General features: G+C 50.4%; 1 protein-coding gene across 1 annotated transcript in view; it reads right to left on the reverse strand.

Annotated features, from left to right (window-relative positions):
- The window catches only part of LOC115189787 (anoctamin-1), a 115106-nt gene that overhangs the window by 65260 nt on the left and 30363 nt on the right, over positions 1–19483 (reverse strand). Inside the window, exons 13-15 of the mRNA XM_029748304.1 lie at positions 17708–17790; positions 11096–11200; positions 10657–10740 (exon numbers count right to left, since the gene is read on the reverse strand). Coding sequence (XP_029604164.1) covers positions 10657–10740; positions 11096–11200; positions 17708–17790 — 272 coding nt within the window. The remainder of the gene's footprint in view (positions 1–10656; positions 10741–11095; positions 11201–17707; positions 17791–19483) is intronic.

Raw genomic sequence — 19483 nt, forward strand, 5'->3', positions numbered from 1 at the left:
CAGCACCCACACAGCACCCACCCAGCACCACCTAGCACCCACACAGCACCTAGCACCCACACAGCACCTAGCACCCACACAGCACCTAGCACCCACACAGCACCCACACAGCACCCACACAGCACCCAGCACCACCTAGCACCCACACAGCACCCAGCACCCACACAGCACCTAGCACCCACACAGCACCTAGCACACACACAGCACCCAGCACCACCTAGCACCCACACAGCACCTAGCACCCACACAGCACCTAGCACCCACACAGCACCTAGCACCCACACAGCACCAAGCACCCACACAGGACCTAGCACCCACACAGCACCTAGCACCCACACAGCACCTAGCACCCACACAGCACCCACACAGCACCTAGCACCCACACAGCACCTAGCACCCACACAGCACCTAGCACCCACACAGCACCCACACAGCACCTAGCACCCACACAGCACCCACACAGCACCTAGCACCCACACAGCACCCACACAGCACCAATCACCCACACAGCACCACCTAGCACCCACACAGCACCCACACAGCACCTAGCACTCACACAGCACCTAGCACCCACACAGCACCTAGCACCCACACAGCACCCACACAGCACCTAGCACCCACACAGCACCTAGCACCCACACAGCACCTAGCACCCACACAGCACCCACACAGCACCTAGCACCCACACAGCACCCACACAGCACCTAGCACCCACACAGCACCCACACAGCACCAATCACCCACACAGCACCACCTAGCACCCACACAGCACCACCTAGGACCCACACAGCAGCTAGCACCCACCCACATCCACACATACCACCCACACCCACATACATACCCTCTCCTCCCCAGCTCTAGTCTCCTCCCCTCCCCAGCTCTAGTCTCCTCCCCTCCCCAGCTCTAGTCTCCTCCCCAGCTCGTCTCCTCCCCCCCACCTCCCCCTCCACCTCTCCCCCCACCTCTCCTCTCCTCCCCCCACCTCTCCTCCCCCACCTCTCCTCTCCTCCCCCCACCTCTCCTCTCGTCTCCTCTCCTCCCCCCACCTCTCGTCTCCTCCCCTCCCCTCTCCCCTCCCTCCTCTCCCCCCCACCTCTCCCCCCTCCCCTTGACACTAGTAAAGTGACTGCAGTAACACAGGAGATTAGTGTCCATATAACCTAATGTAGCAGGCCTTTCAATCTGGTCCTGTCTGGGTGGTGTCCATATAACCTAATGTAGCAGGCCTTTCAATCTGGTCCTGTCTGGGCGGTGTCCATATAACCTAATGTAGCAGGCCTTTCAATCTGGTCCTGTCTGGGCGGTGTCCATATAACCTAATGTAGCAGGCCTTTCAATCTGGTCCTGTCTGGGTGGTGTCCATATAACCTAATGTAGCAGGCCTTTCAATCTGGTCCTGTCTGGGCGGTGTCCATATAACCTAATGTAGCAGGCCTTTCAATCTGGTCCTGTCTGGGTGGTGTCCATATAACCTAATGTAGCAGGCCTTTCAATCTGGTCCTGTCTGGGTGGTGTCCATATAACCTAATGTAGCAGGCCTTTCAATCTGGTCCTGTCTGGGCGGTGTCCATATAACCTAATGTAGCAGGCCTTTCAATCTGGTCCTGTCTGGGCGGTGTCCATATAACCTAATGTAGCAGGCCTTTCAATCTGGTCCTGTCTGGGCGGTGTCCATATAACCTAATGTAGCAGGCCTTTCAATCTGGTCCTGTCTGGGCGGTGTCCATATAACCTAATGTAGCAGGCCTTTCAATCTGGTCCTGTCTGGGCGGTGTCCATATAACCTAATGTAGCAGGCCTTTCAATCTGGTCCTGTCTGGGCGGTGTCCATATAACTTAATGTAGCAGGCCTTTCAATCTGGTCCTGTCTGGGCGGTGTCCATATAACCTAATGTAGCAGGCCTTTCAATCTGGTCCTGTCTGGGTGGTGTCCATATAACCTAATGTAGCAGGCCTTTCAATCTGGTCCTGTCTGGGTGGTGTCCATATAACCTAATGTAGCAGGCCTTTCAATCTGGTCCTGTCTGGGTGGTGTCCATATAACCTAATGTAGCAGGCCTTTCAATCTGGTCCTGTCTGGGTAGTGTCCATATAACCTAATGTAGCAGGCCTTTCAATCTGGTCCTGCCTGGGTGGTGTCCATATAACCTAATGTAGCAGGCCTTTCAATCTGGTCCTGTCTGGGTGGTGTCCATATTACCTAATGTAGCAGGCCTTTCAATCTGGTCCTGTCTGGGTGGTGTCCATATAACCTAATGTAGCAGGCCTTTCAATCTGGTCCTGTCTGGGTGGTGTCCATATAACCTAATGTAGCAGGCCTTTCAATCTGGTCCTGTCTGGGTGGTGTCCATATAACCTAATGTAGCAGGCCTTTCAATCTGGTCCTGTCTGGGTGGATCTCTTCTGCACTGTTCAACCAATCCAGTAAATGTTCTGCACTGTTCAACCAATCCAGTAAATGTTCTGCACTGTTCAACCAATCCAGTAAATGTTCTGCACTGTTCAACCAATCCAGTAAATGTTCTGCACTGTTCAACCAATCCAGTAAATGTTCTGCACTGTTCAACCAATCCAGTAAATGTTCTGCACTGTTCAACCAATCCAGTAAATGTTCTGCACTGTTCAACCAATCCAGTAAATGTTCTGCACTGTTCAACCAATCCAGTAAATGTTCTGCACTGTTCAACCAATCCAGTAAATGTTCTGCACTGTTCAACCAATCCAGTAAATGTTCTGCACTGTTCAACCAATCCAGTAAATGTTCTGCACTGTTCAACCAATCCAGTAAATGTTCTGCACTGTTCAACCAATCCAGTAAATGTTCTGCACTGTTCAACCAATCCAGTAAATGTTCTTCACTGTTCAACCAATCCAGTAAATGTTCTGCACTGTTCAACCAATCCAGTAAATGTGGAGGAGGAGTTCAACTGGAGTGTCTGCTTGTTAACGTCCAAAAGAGGAAGTTGTGTCACAACCAGAACATCCACAGGCTCTTTCCATTTCCCCTGACAACCAGAACATCCACAGGCTCTCTTTCCAGTTCCCCTGACAACCAGAACATCCACAGGCTCTCTTTCCATTTCCCCTGACAACCAGAACATCCACAGGCTCTCTTTCCAGTTCCCCTGACAACCAGAACATCCACAGGTTCTCTTTCCAGTTCCCCTGACAACCAGAACATCCACAGGCTCTTTCCATTTCCCCTGACAACCAGAACATCCACAGGCTCTCTTTCCAGTTCCCCTGACAACCAGAACATCCACAGGCTCTCTTTCCAGTTCCCCTGACAACCAGAACATCCACAGGCTCTCTTTCCATTTCCCCTGACAACCAGAACATCCACAGGCTCTCTTTCCATTTCCCCTGAAAACTGAATGCATCCGGTTTTTAGCCCCCTTGCTGAGGGTGGAAACCATGTGGTCTTGAACGGAAATGAACCCAAAGAGACACACACTCTCCCGTCACCACCACATCCCTGTCAGAGTGCATCACACACACACACACACTAAGGTCAGGACTCTCTCCTGTTACCACCACATCCCTGTCAGAGTGCATCACACACACTCCCCCTCCCTGCAGGCCGCTAAGCCCTTTGGGAAATTTCTGTCATGGGATTTCCTCTGGGCCATATGTCACTTCACACACACACACACACACACACACACACACACACACACACACACACACACACACACCCCTTTGTATCCAGAGCAGGAAGTAACAGATTACGTGTCCCACAAGGCACCTAGTGACGATGTTCTGCCATCTAGTCAGAGCAACATCAGGCGGAAGAGGAAGTCCTATAGGGTATCGTTAAGGTCAGGAGGCCGGGTTAAGGTCAGGAGGCCGGGTTAAGGTCGGGAGGCCGGGTTAAGGTCGGGAGGCCGGGTTAAGGTCGGGAGGCCGGGTTAAGGTCGGGAGGCCGGGTCAAGGTCGGGAGGCCGGGTTAAGGTCGGGAGGCCGGGTTAGGGTCGGGAGGCCGGGTTAGGGTCGGGAGGCCGGGTTAGGGTCGGGAGGCCGGGTTAGGGTCGGGAGGTTGGGAGGCCGGGTTAGGGTCGGGAGGCCGGGTTAGGGTCGGGAGGCCGGGTTAGGGTCGGGAGGCCGGGTTAGGGTCGGGAGGCCGGGTTAAGGTCGGAAGGCCGGGTTAAGGTAAGGAGGCTGGGTTAAGGTCTGGTTAAGGTCGGGAGGCCGGGTTAAGGTCTGGTTAAGGTCGGGAGGCCGGGTTAAGGTCGGGAGGCCGGGTTAAGGCCTGGTTAAGGTCGGGAGGCCGGGTTAAGGTCGGGTTAAGGTCGGGAGGCCGGGTTAAAAGATATTATTTTGAACATAAATAAGCAGCACATGTCTATAAGCCGCAGGTGCCTACCGGTACATTGAAACAAATGAACTTTACACAGGCTTTAACAAAACACGGCTTGTAACAAAAATAAATAGGCTTTAACAAAACACGGCTTGTAACAAATATAAATAGGCTTTAACGAAACACGGCTTGTAACAAAAATAAATAGGCTTTAACGAAACACGGCTTGTAACAAAAAATAAAAAATTAGCAGTAAGCTTTAGTTGTCTTTTTACACTGAGTCAATTCCTCACGCTGCTGTTTCCAACGTCTTATCATCGACTCATTAAGACCAAGCTCCCGTGCAGCAGCTCTATTTCCTTTTCCAACAGCCAGATCAATCGCCTTCAACTTGAAAGCTGCATCATATGCATTTCTCCGTGTCTTTGCCATGATGAGGGTGACAAAATGACTACCGTAATCAGAATGATGGGAAGTTTGAGAGCGCTCAATTTAATCTAAACAGTAAACAAAAAAGTTGTTTGACCTTAACCCGTTTGGCAATTTCATTGGTCTAATGAAAGCTTCATGCCGCCAAAAAACTGAGCACGTCACAGAATGTGATTTTTTGGAGAAAAAAAATTTGAAAGCGGGAAAAATCTATATATTAGCGCCGTCATTGTTTAACACCCGCGAGGTTCAAAACCTGGGAAAAAAGTTGCGGCTTATAGTCCGGAATTTACAGTATGTAAGAATGCTGATCCTCAACACAGGAGCCCCACAAGGGTGCGTGCTCAGCCCTCTCCTGTACTCCCTGTTCACCCATGACTGAGTGGCCACGCTCGCCTCCAACTCAATCATCAAGTTTGCAGACGACACAACAGTAGTTAGGCTTGATTACCAAGAATGATGAGACAGCCTACAGGGAGGAGGTGAGGGCCCTCGGAGACGAGACAGCCTACAGGGAGGAGGTGAGGGCCCTCGGAGACTAGACAGCCTACAGGGAGGAGGTGAGGGCCCTCGGAGACTAGACAGCCTACAGGGAGGAGGTGAGGGCCCTCGGAGTTGAGGGCCCTCGGAGACGAGACAGCCTACATGGAGGTGGTGAGGGCCCTCGGAGACGAGACAGCCTACAGGGAGGAGGTGAGGGCTCTGGGAGTGTGGTGCCAGGAAAATAACCTCTCACTCAACGTCAACAAAACAAAAGGAGATGATCGTGGACTTCAGGAAAGAGCAGAGGGAGCACCCCCTATCCACATCGACGGGACAGTAGTGGAGAAGGTGGAAAGTTCCTTGGCGTACACGTCACTGACAAACTGAAATGGACCACCCACACAGACAACCCCAAGATGCTGAAGAAATTTGGCTTGGCACTTAAAACCCACAAACTTTTACAGATGCACAATCGAGAGCATCCTGTCGGGCTGTATCACCGCCTGGTACGGCAACTGCACCGCCTTCAACTGCAAGGCTCTCCAGAGGGTAGTGCGGTCTGCACAACGCATCACTGGGGGAAAACTACCTTCCCTCCAGGACACCTACACCACCCGATGTTACAGGAAGGCCAAAAAGATCATCAAGGACAACAACCACCAGAGCCACTGCGTGTTCACCCCGCTATCTTCCAGAAGGCGAGGTCAGTACAGGTGCATCAAAGCTGAGACCGAGAGACTGAAAAACAGTCAAGCCATGTTCCTGTTTCAGTCTATAGTTAGTGAAGCCATGTTCCTGTTTCAGTCTGTAGTTAGTGAAGCCATGTTCCTGTTTCAGTCTGTAGTCAGTTAGTGAAGCCATGTTCCTGTTTCAGTCTGTAGTCAGTCAGTCAAGCCATGTTCCTGTTTCAGTCTGTAGTTAGTGAAGCCATGTTCCTGTTTCAGTCTGTAGTCAGTCAGTCAAGCCATGTTTCTGTTTCAGTCTGTAGTCAGTCAGTGAAGCCATGTTTCTGTTTCAGTCTCTATTCAGTTAGTGAAGCCATTCTTTTGGAGAGATTGGAAACCCAAATTGGTCTACATGGACAAGTTCTGGCCTGGTTTAGATCTTATCTGTCGGAAAGATATCAGTTTGTCTCTGTGAATGGTTCGTCCTCTGACAAATCAATTGTAAATTTCGGTGTTCCTCAAGGTTCCGTTCTAGGACCACTATTGTTTTCACTATATATTTTACCTCTTGGGGATGTCATTCGAAAACATAATGTTAAATTTCACTGCTATGCGGACGACACACAGCTGTACATTTCAATGAAACATGGTGAAGCCCCAAAATTGCCCTCGCTAGAAGCCTGTGTTTCAGACATAAGGAAGTGGATGGCTGCAAATGTTCTACTTTTAAACTCAGACAAAACAGAGATGCTTGTCCTAGGTCCCAAGAAACAAAGAGATCTTCTGTTGAATCTGACAATTAATCTGGATGGTTGTACAGTCGTCTCAAATAAAACTGTGAAGGACCTCGGCGTTACTCTGGACCCTGATCTCTCTTTTGAAGAACATATCAAGACTGCTTCAAGGACAGCTTTTTTCCATCTACGTAACATTGCAAAAATCAGAAACTTTCTGTCCAAAAATGACGCAGAAAAATTAATCAATGCTTTTGTTACTTCTAGGCTCGACTACTGCAATGCTCTACTTTCCGGCTACCCGGATAAAGCACTAAACAAACTTCAGTTAGTGCTAAATACGGCTGCTAGAATCCTGACTAGAACCAAAAAATTTGATCATATTACTCCAGTGCTAGCCTCCCTACACTGGCTTCCTGTTAAGGCAAGGGCTGATTTCAAGGTTTTACTGCTAACCTACAAAGCATTACATGGGCTTGCTCCTATCTATCTTTCCGATTTGGTCCTGCCGTACATACCTACACGTACGCTACGGTCACAAGACGCAGGCCTCCTAAATGTCCCTAGAATTTCTAAGCAAACGGCTGGAGGTAGGGCTTTCTCCTATAGAGCTCCATTTTTATGGAATGGTCTGCCTACCCATGTGAGAGACGCAGACTCAGTCTCAACCTTTAAGTCTTTACTGAAGACTTATCTCTTCAGTAGGTCCTATGATTAAGTATAGTCTGGCCCAGGAGTGTGAAGGTGAACGGAAAGGCTGGAGCAACGAACCGCCCTTGCTGTCTCTGCCTTGTCGGTTCCCCTCTTCCCACTGGGATTCTCTGCCTCTAACCCTTTTACAGGGGCTGAGTCACTGACTTACTGGTGTTCTTCCATGCCGTCCATATGAGGGGTGCGTCACTTGAGTAGGTTGAGCCACTGACGTGGTCTTCCTGTCTGGGTTGGCGCCCCCCCCTTGGGTTGTGCCGTGGCGGAGATCTTTGTGGGCTATACTCGGCCTTGTCTTCGGACGGTAAGTTGGTGGTTGTAGATATCCCTCTAGTGGTGTGGGGGCTGTGCTTTGGCAAAGTGGGTGGGGTTATATCCTGCCTGTTTGGCCCTGTCCGGGGGTATCATCGGATGGGGCCACAGTGTCTTCTGATCCCTCCTGTCTCAGCCTCCAGTATTTATGCTGCAGTAGTTTATGTGTCGGGGGGCTAGGGTCAGTCTGTTACATCTGGAGTATTCTCTTGTCTTATTCGGTGTCCTGTGTGAATGTAAATATGCTCTCTCTAATTCTCTCTTTCTTTCTTTCTCTCGGAGGACCTGAGCCCTAGGACCATGCCTCAGGACTACCTGGCATGATGACTCCTTGCTGTCCCCAGTCCACCTGGCCATGCTGCTGCTCCAGTTTCAACTGTTCTGCCTGCGGCTACGGAACCCTGACCTGTTCACCGGACGTGCTTGTTGCACCCTCGACAACTACTATGATTATTATTATTTGACCATGCTGGTCATTTACGAACATTTTAACATCTTGACCATGTTCTGTTATAATATCCACCCGGCACAGCCAGAAGAGGACTGGCCACCCCTCATAGCCTGGTTCCTCTCTAGGTTTCTTCCTAGGTTTTTGGCCTTTCTCAGGAGTTTTTCCTAGGGAGTTTTTCCCAGCCACCGTGCTTCTTTCACATGCATTGCTTGCTGTTTGGGGTTTTAGGCTGGGTTTCTGTACAGCACTTTGAGATTTCAGCTGCTTGTAAGCAGGAATCAGGAGGATAGAATTATGGTCAGATTTGCCAAATGGAGGGCGAGGGAGAGCTTTGTACGCATCTCTGTGGAGTAAAGGTGGTCTAGAGGTTTTTTCCCCCTCTGGTTGCACATTTAACATGCTGGTAGATATGAGGCAAAACTGATTTTGGGTTGAACGTTGGCTAACAGTACGGATGGCCAAGGCAGATTAGTCACCCGTCGCCTGATCCTCACAAGGCAATCTCCTTCTGCGAAATCTCTGTTTGTTTCTCCAGCGAATGACGTCGGATGTTGGCCTGTTCGGGTGTTTGGAGTATATCATTCCCGTCCGACTCATTAAAGAAAAATTATTTGTCCAGTTCGAGGTGAGTAATCGCTGTTCTGATATCCAGAAGCTCTTTTCAGTCGTAAGAGACGGTAGCAGCAACATTATGGACAAAATAAGTTACAAACAATGTGACAAAACAAAACAGAATAGCACGGTTGGTTAAGAGCCAATAAAACACGGCAGCCATCCTCTCCAGGACATATAGAGAGTTAGTCAATTCATGTTTCTGTTTCAGTCTGTAAACTCCAGCCACGGCTCAGCCACACAGCCTCACAGCCACACAGCCTCTCAGCCACACAGCCTCTCAGCCACACAGCCTCACAGCCACACAGCCTCACAGCCACACAGCCTCTCAGCCACACAGCCTCTCAGCCACACAGCCACACAGCCTCTCAGCCACACAGCCACACAGCCTCTCAGCCACACAGCCTCTCAGCCTCACAGCCACACAGCCACACAGCCACACAGCCTCACAGCCACACAGCCTCTCAGCCACACAGCCTCACAGCCACACAGCCTCTCAGCCACACAGCCACACAGCCTCTCAGCCACACAGCCACACAGCCACACAGCCTCTCAGCCACACAGCCTCTCAGCCACACAGCCACACAGCCTCTCAGCCACACAGCCTCTCAGCCTCACAGCCACACAGCCACTCAGCCACACAGCCACTCAGCCACACAGCCTCTCAGCCTCACAGCCACTCAGCCTCACAGCCACTCAGCCACACAGCCTCTCAGCCACACAGCCACACAGCCACACAGCCTCTCAGCCACACAGCCTCTCAGCCTCTCAGCCACACAGCCTCTCAGCCACACAGCCACACAGCCTCTCAGCCACACTGCCTCTCAGCCACACTGCCTCTCAGCCACACAGCCTCTCAGCCACACAGCCTCTCAGCCACACAGCCTCTCAGCCACACAGCCTCTCAGCCACACAGCCTTTCAGCCACACAGCCTCTCAGCCTCTCAGCCACTCAGCCTCTCAGCCTCTCAGCCACACAGCCTCTCAGCCTCTCAGCCACTCAGCCACACAGCCTCTCAGCCTCTCAGCCTCTCAGCCTCTCAGCCACACAGCCTCTCAGCCTCACTGCCTCACTGCCTCAGCCTCACTGCCTCAGCCTCACTGCCTCAGCCTCACTGTCTCACAGCCACACAGCCTCTCCTCAGCCACACAGCCTCAGCCACAGCCTCTCCTCAGCCACACAGCCTCTTCTCCGCCACACAGCCTCTCCTCAGCCACACAGCCTCTCCTCAGCCACACAGCCTCTCCTCAGCCACACAGCCTCTCAGCCTCTCAGCCTCTCAGCCACACAGCCTCTCAGCCACACAGCCTCACAGCCTCACAGCCACACAGTCACACAGCCACACAGCCACACAGCCACTCAGCCACACTGCCTCTCAGCCACACTGCCTCTCAGCCACACAGCCTCTCAGCCACACAGCCTCTCAGCCACACAGCCTCTCAGCCACACAGCCTCTCAGCCTCACTGCCTCAGCCTCACAGCCACACAGCCTCTCCTCAGCCACACAGCCTCTCCTCAGCCACACAGCCTCTCCTCAGCCACACAGCCTCTCCTCAGCCACACAGCCTCTCCTCAGCCACACAGCCTCTCCTCAGCCACACAGCCTCTCCTCAGCCACACAGCCTCTCCTCAGCCACACAGCCTCTCCTCTCTATCATCCAACTAACTACTGGGACATGATAAACGGAGGACAGAGGAATCTCATCGCTAACTGCTGCGTTCATCGCTAACTGCTGCGTTCATCGCTAACTGCTGCTCGCTAACTGCCGCTCGCTAACTGCTGCATTCATCGCTAACTGCTGCTCGCTAACCGCTGCTCAAATAGAGAGTTCCTGAGAGTCTGCCTGTCTGTCTGTCTGTTTAGAAGCAAGAGGAGGAGGGAGAGGATGAGGAGGAGCAGAAGGAAGATGAAGAGAAGCCGGCAGAGGAGAAGAAGAGGAGCAGGAGGAGAAGAGGAGTGTTACCGATGTCCCAGTGTTCATAGCAGACAGTAACCTCTGTCTCCACCTGTCTTTCCCTGCCGCCACGTCCTCCTCCCGCTGCACAGGCTGCAACACAGAGCATGGCTGAACACAGGACACACAGCCAACCCACACGCCTTCCCACCCTCCAATCATATCCCTCCAACCAACACACACACCTTCCCCCACCCTCCAACCATATCCCTCCAGCCAACACACACACCTTCCCTCCCTCCAGCCAACACACACGTCGTCCCACCGTCCAATCATATCCCTCCAGCCAACACACACACACACCTTCCCAGTCCCCCTGGGCTTTCTACCGTAGCCCCCCCCCCCCCCCCATCTCATCTACCGGTAGAAAGCTGCTGTTTGTACATTAGCAACAGATCAAACACCAGGTGAGGGTTTTAAATCCTGAGAGGAGCTAAAGATTCCCCACCTCTATCTTCTTCTTCTTCTTCTTCTTGTCGTTCTTCTTCTCCTTGTTCCTCATCATCTGTCTCTTCTGGAGCAGGACGGTTTCATACCTGGGCCTCGGGTGGTCCTGGGGAGAAGAGAGATCTGCTCATTCACTCTGACGCTCAGGGTCAGTGATGAGGACCTGGACTGGGGTCAGTTGGAGTGGAGTAACCTGCCCGTTAAAAAGTGGAGTAACCTGCCCTTTAAGGAGTGGAGTGGAGTAACCTGCCCTTTAAGGAGTGGAGTAACCTGCCCTTTAAGGAGTGGAGTAACCTGCCCGTTAAGGAGTGGAGTATAGTAACCTGCCCGTTAAGGAGTGGAGTAACCTGCCCGTTAAGGAGTGGAGTATAGTAACCTGCCCGTTAAGGAGTGGAGTATAGTAACCTGCCCGTTAAGGAGTGGAGTAACCTGCCCATTAAGGAGTGGAGTATAGTAACCTGCCCATTAAGGAGTTGAGTATAGTAACCTGCCCATTAAGGAGTGGAGTAACCTGCCCATTAAGGAGTTGAGTATAGTAACCTGCCCATTAAGGAGTGGAGTATAGTAACCTGCCCATTAAGGAGTGGAGTAACCTGCCCATTAAGGAGTGGAGTAACCTGCCCGTTAAGGAGTGGAGTAACCTGCCCATTAAGGAGTGGAGTAACCTGCCCGTTAAGGAGTGGAGTAACCTGCCCGTTAAGGAGTGGAGTAACCTGCCCATTAAGGAGTGGAGTATAGTAACCTGCCCATTAAGGAGTGGAGTATAGTAACCTGCCCGTTAAGGAGTGGAGTAACCTGCCCGTTAAGGAGTGGAGTAACCTGCCCGTTAAGGAGTGGAGTAACCTGCCCATTAAGGAGTGGAGTATAGTAACCTGCCCATTAAGGAGTGGAGTAACCTGCCCGTTAAGGAGTGGAGTAACCTGCCCATTAAGGAGTGGAGTAACCTGCCCATTAAGGAGTGGAGTAACCTGCCCGTTAAGGAGTGGAGTAACCTGCCCGTTAAGGAGTGGAGTAACCTGCCCGTTAAGGAGTGGAGTATAGTAACCTGCCCATTAAGGAGTGGAGTATAGTAACCTGCCCGTTAAGGAGTGGAGTAACCTGCCCGTTAAGGAGTGGAGTATAGTAACCTGCCCGTTAAGGAGTGGAGTATAGTAACCTGCCCGTTAAGGAGTGGAGTAACCTGCCCGTTAAGGAGTATAGTAACCTGCCCATTAAGGAGTGGAGTAACCTGCCCATTAAGGAGTATAGTAACCTGCCCATTAAGGAGTGGAGTAACCTGCCCATTAAGGAGTATAGTAACCTGCCCATTAAGGAGTGGAGTAACCTGCCCATTAAGGAGTGGAGTATAGTAACCTGCCCGTTAAGGAGTGGAGTAACCTGCCCATTAAGGAGTATAGTAACCTGCCCATTAAGGAGTATAGTAACCTGCCCATTAAGGAGTGGAGTAACCTGCCCATTAAGGAGTTGAGTAACCTGCCCATTAAGGAGTGGAGTATAGTACCCTGCCCGTTAAGGAGTGGAGTAACCTGCCCATTAAGGAGTGGAGTAACCTGCCCATTAAGGAGTGGAGTAACCTGCCCATTAAGGAGTGGAGTAACCTGCCCGTTAAGGAGTGGAGTAACCTGCCCGTTAAGGAGTGGAGTAACCTGCCCGTTAAGGAGTGGAGTAACCTGCCCGTTAAGGAGTGGAGTAACCTGCCCGTTAAGGAGTGGAGTATAGTAACCTGCCCATTAAGGAGTGGAGTAACCTGCCCGTTAAGGAGTGGAGTAACCTGCCCGTTAAGGAGTGGAGTAACCTGCCCGTTAAGGAGTGGAGTATAGTAACCTGCCCATTAAGGAGTGGAGTATAGTAACCTGCCGTTAAGGAGTGGAGTAACCTGCCCGTTAAGGAGTGGAGTAACCTGCCCATTAAGGAGTGGAGTATAGTAACCTGCCCGTTAAGGAGTGGAGTAACCTGCCCATTAAGGAGTGGAGTAACCTGCCCGTTAAGGAGTGGAGTAACCTGCCCGTTAAGGAGTGGAGTATAGTAACCTGCCCGTTAAGGAGTGGAGTAACCTGCCCGTTAAGGAGTATAGTAACCTGCCCGTTAAGGAGTGGAGTAACCTGCCCATTAAGGAGTGGAGTAACCTGCCCGTTAAGGAGTGGAGTGGAGTAACCTGCCCATTAAGGAGTGGAGTATAGTAACCTGCCCATTAAGGAGTGGAGTATAGTTACCTGCCCGTTAAGGAGTGGAGTAACCTGCCCGTTAAGGAGTATAGTAACCTGCCCGTTAAGGAGTGGAGTAACCTGCCCATTAAGGAGTGGAGTAACCTGCCCGTTAAGGAGTGGAGTGGAGTAACCTGCCCATTAAGGAGTGGAGTAACCTGCCCATTAAGGAGTGGAGTAACCTGCCCATTAAGGAGTGGAGTATAGTAACCTGGCCATTAAGGAGTGGAGTAACCTGCCCATTAAGGAGTGGAGTTACCTGCCCATTAAGGAGTGGAGTATAGTAACCTGCCCTTTAAGGAGTGGAGTAACCTGACCATTAAGGAGTGGAGTAACCTGCCCATTAAGGAGTGGAGTAACCTGCCCATTAAGGAGTGGAGTATAGTAACCTGCCCGTTAAGGAGTGGAGTAACCTGCCCGTTAAGGAGTGGAGTATAGTAACCTGCCCATTAAGGAGTGGAGTATAGTAGCCTGCCCATTAAGGAGTGGAGTATAGTAACCTGCCCATTAAGGAGTGGAGTAACCTGCCCGTTAAGGAGTGGAGTATAGTAACCTGCCCATTAAGGAGTGGAGTATAGTAGCCTGCCCATTAAGGAGTGGAGTAACCTGCCCGTTAAGGAGTGGAGTAACCTGACCATTAAGGAGTGGAGTATAGTAACCTGCCCATTAAGGAGTGGAGTAACCTGCCCCTTAAGGAGTGGAGTAACCTGCCCATTAAGGAGTGGAGTAACCTGCCCGTTAAGGAGTGGAGTATAGTAACCTGCCCGTTAAGGAGTTGAGTAACCTGCCCATTAAGGAGTGGAGTAACCTGCCCGTTAAGGAGTGGAGTATAGTAACCTGCCCATTAAGGAGTGGAGTAACCTGCCCGTTAAGGAGTGGAGTAACCTGCCCGTTAAGGAGTTGAGTATAGTAACCTGCCCATTAAGGAGTGGAGTAACCTGCCCGTTAAGGAGTGGAGTATAGTAACCTGCCCATTAAGGAGTATAGTAACCTGCCCGTTAAGGAGTGGAGTATAGTAACCTACCCATTAAGGAGTGGAGTATAGAGCCTGCCCATTAAGGAGTGGAGTATAGTAACCTGCCCATTAAGGAGTGGAGTAACCTGCCCGTTAAGGAGTGGAGTAACCTGCCCGTTAAGGAGTGGAGTAACCTGCCCATTAAGGAGTGGAGTATAGTAACCTGCCCGTTAAGGAATGGAGTAACCTGCCCATTAAGGAGTGGAGTAACCTGCCCGTTAAGGAGTGGAGTATAGTAACCTGCCCGTTAAGGAGTGGAGTATAGTAACCTGCCCATTAAGGAGTGGAGTAACCTGCCCATGTGGTGTGGTGGGATGGGGTGGGGTGGGGTGGGATGGGATGTGGTGGGGTGGGATGTGGTGTGGTATGGTGGGATGTGGTGGTATGGTGTGGTAATGGTGTGATATGGTAATGGTGTGGTTTGGTAATGGCGTGATATGGTAATGGTGTGGTGTGATATAGTAACGGTGTGATAATGGTGTGGTATGGTAATGGTGTGGTATGTTAATGGTAATGGTGTGGTATGGTAATGGTGTGATATGGTGTGATATGGTATGGTAGTGGTGTGATATGCAATGGTGTGGTTTGATATGGTAATGGTGTGATATGGTAATGTGTGGTGTGGTAATGGTGTGGTGTGGTAATGGTGTGATGTGGTAATGGTGTGGTGTGGTAATGGTGTGGTAATGGTGTGGTGTGGTAATGGTTTGGTATGGCAATGGTGTGATGTGGTAATGGTGTGGTGTGATGCGGTAATGGTGTGGTAATGGTAATGGTGTGGTAATGGTGTGGTGTGATATGGTAATGGAGTGATATGGTAATGGTGTGGTGTGATATGGTAATGGTGTGGTATGGTAATGGTGTGGTATCGGTTTGGTATGGTATCGGTGTGGTATGGTAATGGTGTGGTATCGGTGTGGTATGGTATCGGTGTGGTAATGGTGTGGTGTGATATGGTAATGGTGTGATATGGTAATGGTGTGGTGTGATATGGTAACTGTGTGATGTGGTAATGGTGTGATATGGTAATGGTGTGGTGTGATATGGTAATGGTAATGGTGTGATGTGGTAATGGTGTGGTGCGGTAATGGTGTGGTAATGGTGTGGTGTGATGTGGTAATGGTGTGGTACTGGTAATGGTGTGGTACTGGTGCGGTGTCATATGGTAATGGTGTGATATGGTAATGGTGTGGTATGGTAATGGTGTGGGATGGGGTGTGGTGTGATGGGTGGGTGGGTGGAATGTGGTGTGGTGTTTTGGGATGTGGTGTGGTGGGATGTGGTGTGGTATGGTGGGATGTGATGGGGTGGGATGTGGTGTGGTATGGTGGGATGTGGTGGTATGGTGGGATGTGGTGGTATGGTGTGGTAATGGTGTGATATGGTAATGGTGTGGTAATGGTGTGGTAATGGTGTGGTGTGATATGGTAATGGTGTGATATGGTAATGTATGGTGTGGTAATGTTGTGATATGGTAATGATGTGGTATGGTAATGGTGTGTTGTGGTATGGTATCGGTTTTGTATGATATCGGTGTGGTATGGTAATGATGTGATATGGTAATGGTGTGGTATGGTAGTGGTGTGATATGGCAATGGTGTGGTAATGGTGTGATATGGTAATGGTGTGGTGTGATATGGTAATGGTGTGGTAATGGTGTGGTGTGGTAATGGTGTGTAATGGTGTGGTGTGATGTGGTAATGGTGTGGTGTGGTGTGATATGGTAATGGTGTGGTGTGATATGTAATGGTGTGGTAATGGTGTGATATGGTACTGATGTGGTGTAGTATGGTAATGGTGTGATATGGTAATGGTGTGGTATGGTAGTGGTGTGATATGGCAATGGTGTTGTGTGATATGGTAATGTGTGGTGTGGTAATGGTGTGATATGGTAATTGTGTGGTGTGGTGTGGTAATGGTGTGGTGTGATGTGGTAATGATGTGGTGTGGTAATGGTTTGGCATGGTAATGGTGTGGTGTGATATGGTAATGGTGTGATATGGTAATGGTGTGGTATGGTAATGGTGTGGTGTGGTATCGGTTTGGTATGGTAATGATGTGATATGGTAATGGTGTGGTATGGTAGTGGTGTGATATGGCAATGGTGTGGTAATGGTGTGATATGGTAATGGTAATGGTGTGTTAATGGTGTGGTGTGGTAATGGTGTGGTAATGGTGTGGTGTGATGTGGTAATGATGTGGTGTGGTAATGGTTTGGCATGGTAATGGTGTGGTGTGATATGGTAATGGTGTGATATGGTAATGGTGTGGTATGGTATTGGTGTGGTGTGGTATCGGTTTGGTATGGTAATGATGTGATATGGTAATGGTGTGGTATGGTAGTGGTGTGATATGGCAATGGTGTGGTAATGGTGTGATATGGTAATGGTAATGGTGTGTTAATGGTGTGGTGTGGTAATGGTGTGGTATGGTAATGGTGTGGTGTGGTAATGGTGTGGTGTGGTGTGGTGTGATATGGTAATGGTGTGGTAATGGTGTGATGTGGTAATGGTGCGGTAATTGTGTGGTGTGGTAATGGTGTGGTAATGGTAATGGTGTGGTAATGGTGCGGTGTGATATGGTAATGGTGTGGTATGGTAATAGTATGGTATGGTAATGGTACATTGTGATATGGTAATGGTGTGATATGGTAATAGTGTGGTAATGGTGTGAATGGTGTGGTAATGGTAATGGTGTGGTAATGGTGTGTTGATGGTATGGTAATGGTGTGGTAATGGTAAGGTGTGAAGGGTGTGGTAATGGTGCGGTGTGAAGGGTGTGGTAATGGTGTGGTAATGGTGTGAAGGGTGTGGTAATGGTGTGGTAATGGTGTGGTGATGTGTTGTGTGGTAATGGTGTGGTATGGTAATAGTGTGGTAATGGTGTGGTGATGTATTGTGATGGTGTGGTAATGGTAATAGTGTGGTAATGGTGCGGTAATGGTGTGGTGATGGTGTGGTAATGGTGTGGTAATGGTAATGGTGTGGTAATGGTGTGAAGGTTGTGGTATTGGTAATGGTGCGGTAATGGTGTGGTAATGGTGTGGTGATGGTGTGGTAATGGTGTGGTGATGGTGCGGTGTGAAGGGTGTGGTAATGGTGTGGTAATGGTGTGGTAATGGTGTGAAGAGTGTGGTAATGGTGCGGTAATGGTGCGGTGTGGTAATGGTGTGGTGATGGTATGGTAATGGTGTGATAATGGTGTGGTAATGGTGTGAAGGGTGTGGTAATGGTGTGGTAATGGTAATGGTGTGGTAACGTTGTGAAGGGTGTGGTAATGGTAATGGTGTGGTAATGGTGTGGTAATGGTGTGAAGGGTGTGGTAATGGTAATGGTGTGGTAATGGTGTGGTAATGGTGTGGTAATGGTGTGGTAATGGTGTGAAGGGTGTGTACCTCCTCTTCCTCTAGTCCTGTGAGGTCCCAGCTGTGGTTCAAACTGATCTGTCGACGCTTCCAGTGCTCCAGGAACGTTGCCACTACACACACAGACGCACACAGACGCACACAGACGCACACAGACGCACACAGACACACACAGACACACAGACGCACACAGACACACACAGACGCACACAGACGCACACAGACGCACACAGACGCACACAGACACACACAGACGCACACAGATATGATGTGAACATTGGTCCACCAAACCCACAGAGGAAACCTGAGACACAGTGGTAGCAGAGAGGTGTAGCGGGTTGTAAATATATAAATGGTTTCCTTCACCCCCAGAGGTCCTACTGTGTCTAATAATACACAGACCTGGTCCCCCACAGACGGGCTGACTGATGGACTGGCTGGCTGGCGGACTGGCTGGCTGATGGGCTGGCTGGCTCATGGACTGGCTAGCTGGCTGACTGACTGGCTGACTGGTTGGCTGACTGGTTGGCTGGCTGGCTGACTGGTTGGCTGACATACAGACTAATGGACAGGAGGGGGCGGTACAATGGGGTCATAAAACATTGGGACGTTAATACATACCCCAGAGGGACATGAAGATGGGGGCAGTAAGGGGCAGTAAGGGGCAACAGAACGTTAATACATACCCCAGAGGGACATGAAGATGGGGCAGTAAGGGGTAGTAAGGGGCAGTAAGGGGCAACAGAACGTTAATACATACCCCAGAGGGACATGAAGATGGGGGCAGTAAGGGGCAGTAAGGGGCAACAGAACGTTAATACATACCCCAGAGGGACATGAAGATGGGGCAGTAAGGGTTAGTAAGGGGCAGTAAGGGGTAAGAGAACGTTAATACATACCCCAGAGGGACATGAAGATGGGGCAGTAAGGGGTAGTAAGGGGCAACAGAACGTTAATACATACCCCAGAGGGACATGAAGATGGGGCAGTAAGGGGTAGTAAGGGGCAACAGAACGTTAATACATACCCCAGAGGGACATGTAGATGGGGGCAGTAAGGGGCAGTAAGGGGTAACAGAACGTTAATACATACCCCAGAGGGACATGAAGATGGGGGCAGTAAGGGGTAACAGAACATTAATACATACCCCAGAGGGACATGAAGATGGGGGCAGTAAGGGGTAACAGAACGTTAATACATACCCCAGAGGGACATGAAGATGGGGGCAGTAGGGGCAGTAAGGGGCAGTAAGGGGTAACAGAACGTTAATACATACCCCAGAGGGACATGAAGATGGGGGCAGTAGGGGCAGTAAGGGGCAGTAAGGGGTAACAGAACGTTAATACATACCCCAGAGGGACATGAAGATGGGGGCAGTAAGGGGTAGTAAGGGGCAGTAAGGGGTAACAGAACATTAATACATACCCCTTACTGCCCCCATCTACATGTCACTCTGGGGTAACAGAACATTAATACATACCCCAGAGGGACATGTAGATGGGGGCAGTAAGGGGTAACAGAACATTAATACATACCCCAGAGGGACATGAAGATGGGGGCAGTAAGGGGTAACAGAACGTTAATACATACCCCAGAGGGACATGAAGATGGGGGCAGTAAGGGGCAGTAAGGGGTAACAGAACGTTAATACATACCCCAGAGGGACATGAAGATGGGGCAGTAAGGTGTAACAGAACGTTAATACATACCCCAGAGGGACATGAAGACGGGGGCAGTAAGGGGTAGTAAGGGGTAACAGAACGTTAATACATACCCCAGAGGGACATGAAGATGGGGCAGTAAGGG

This window comes from Salmo trutta, unplaced genomic scaffold, assembly GCF_901001165.1.
Source record: "Salmo trutta unplaced genomic scaffold, fSalTru1.1, whole genome shotgun sequence".
In the NCBI taxonomy this organism is placed as follows: domain Eukaryota; kingdom Metazoa; phylum Chordata; class Actinopteri; order Salmoniformes; family Salmonidae; genus Salmo; species Salmo trutta.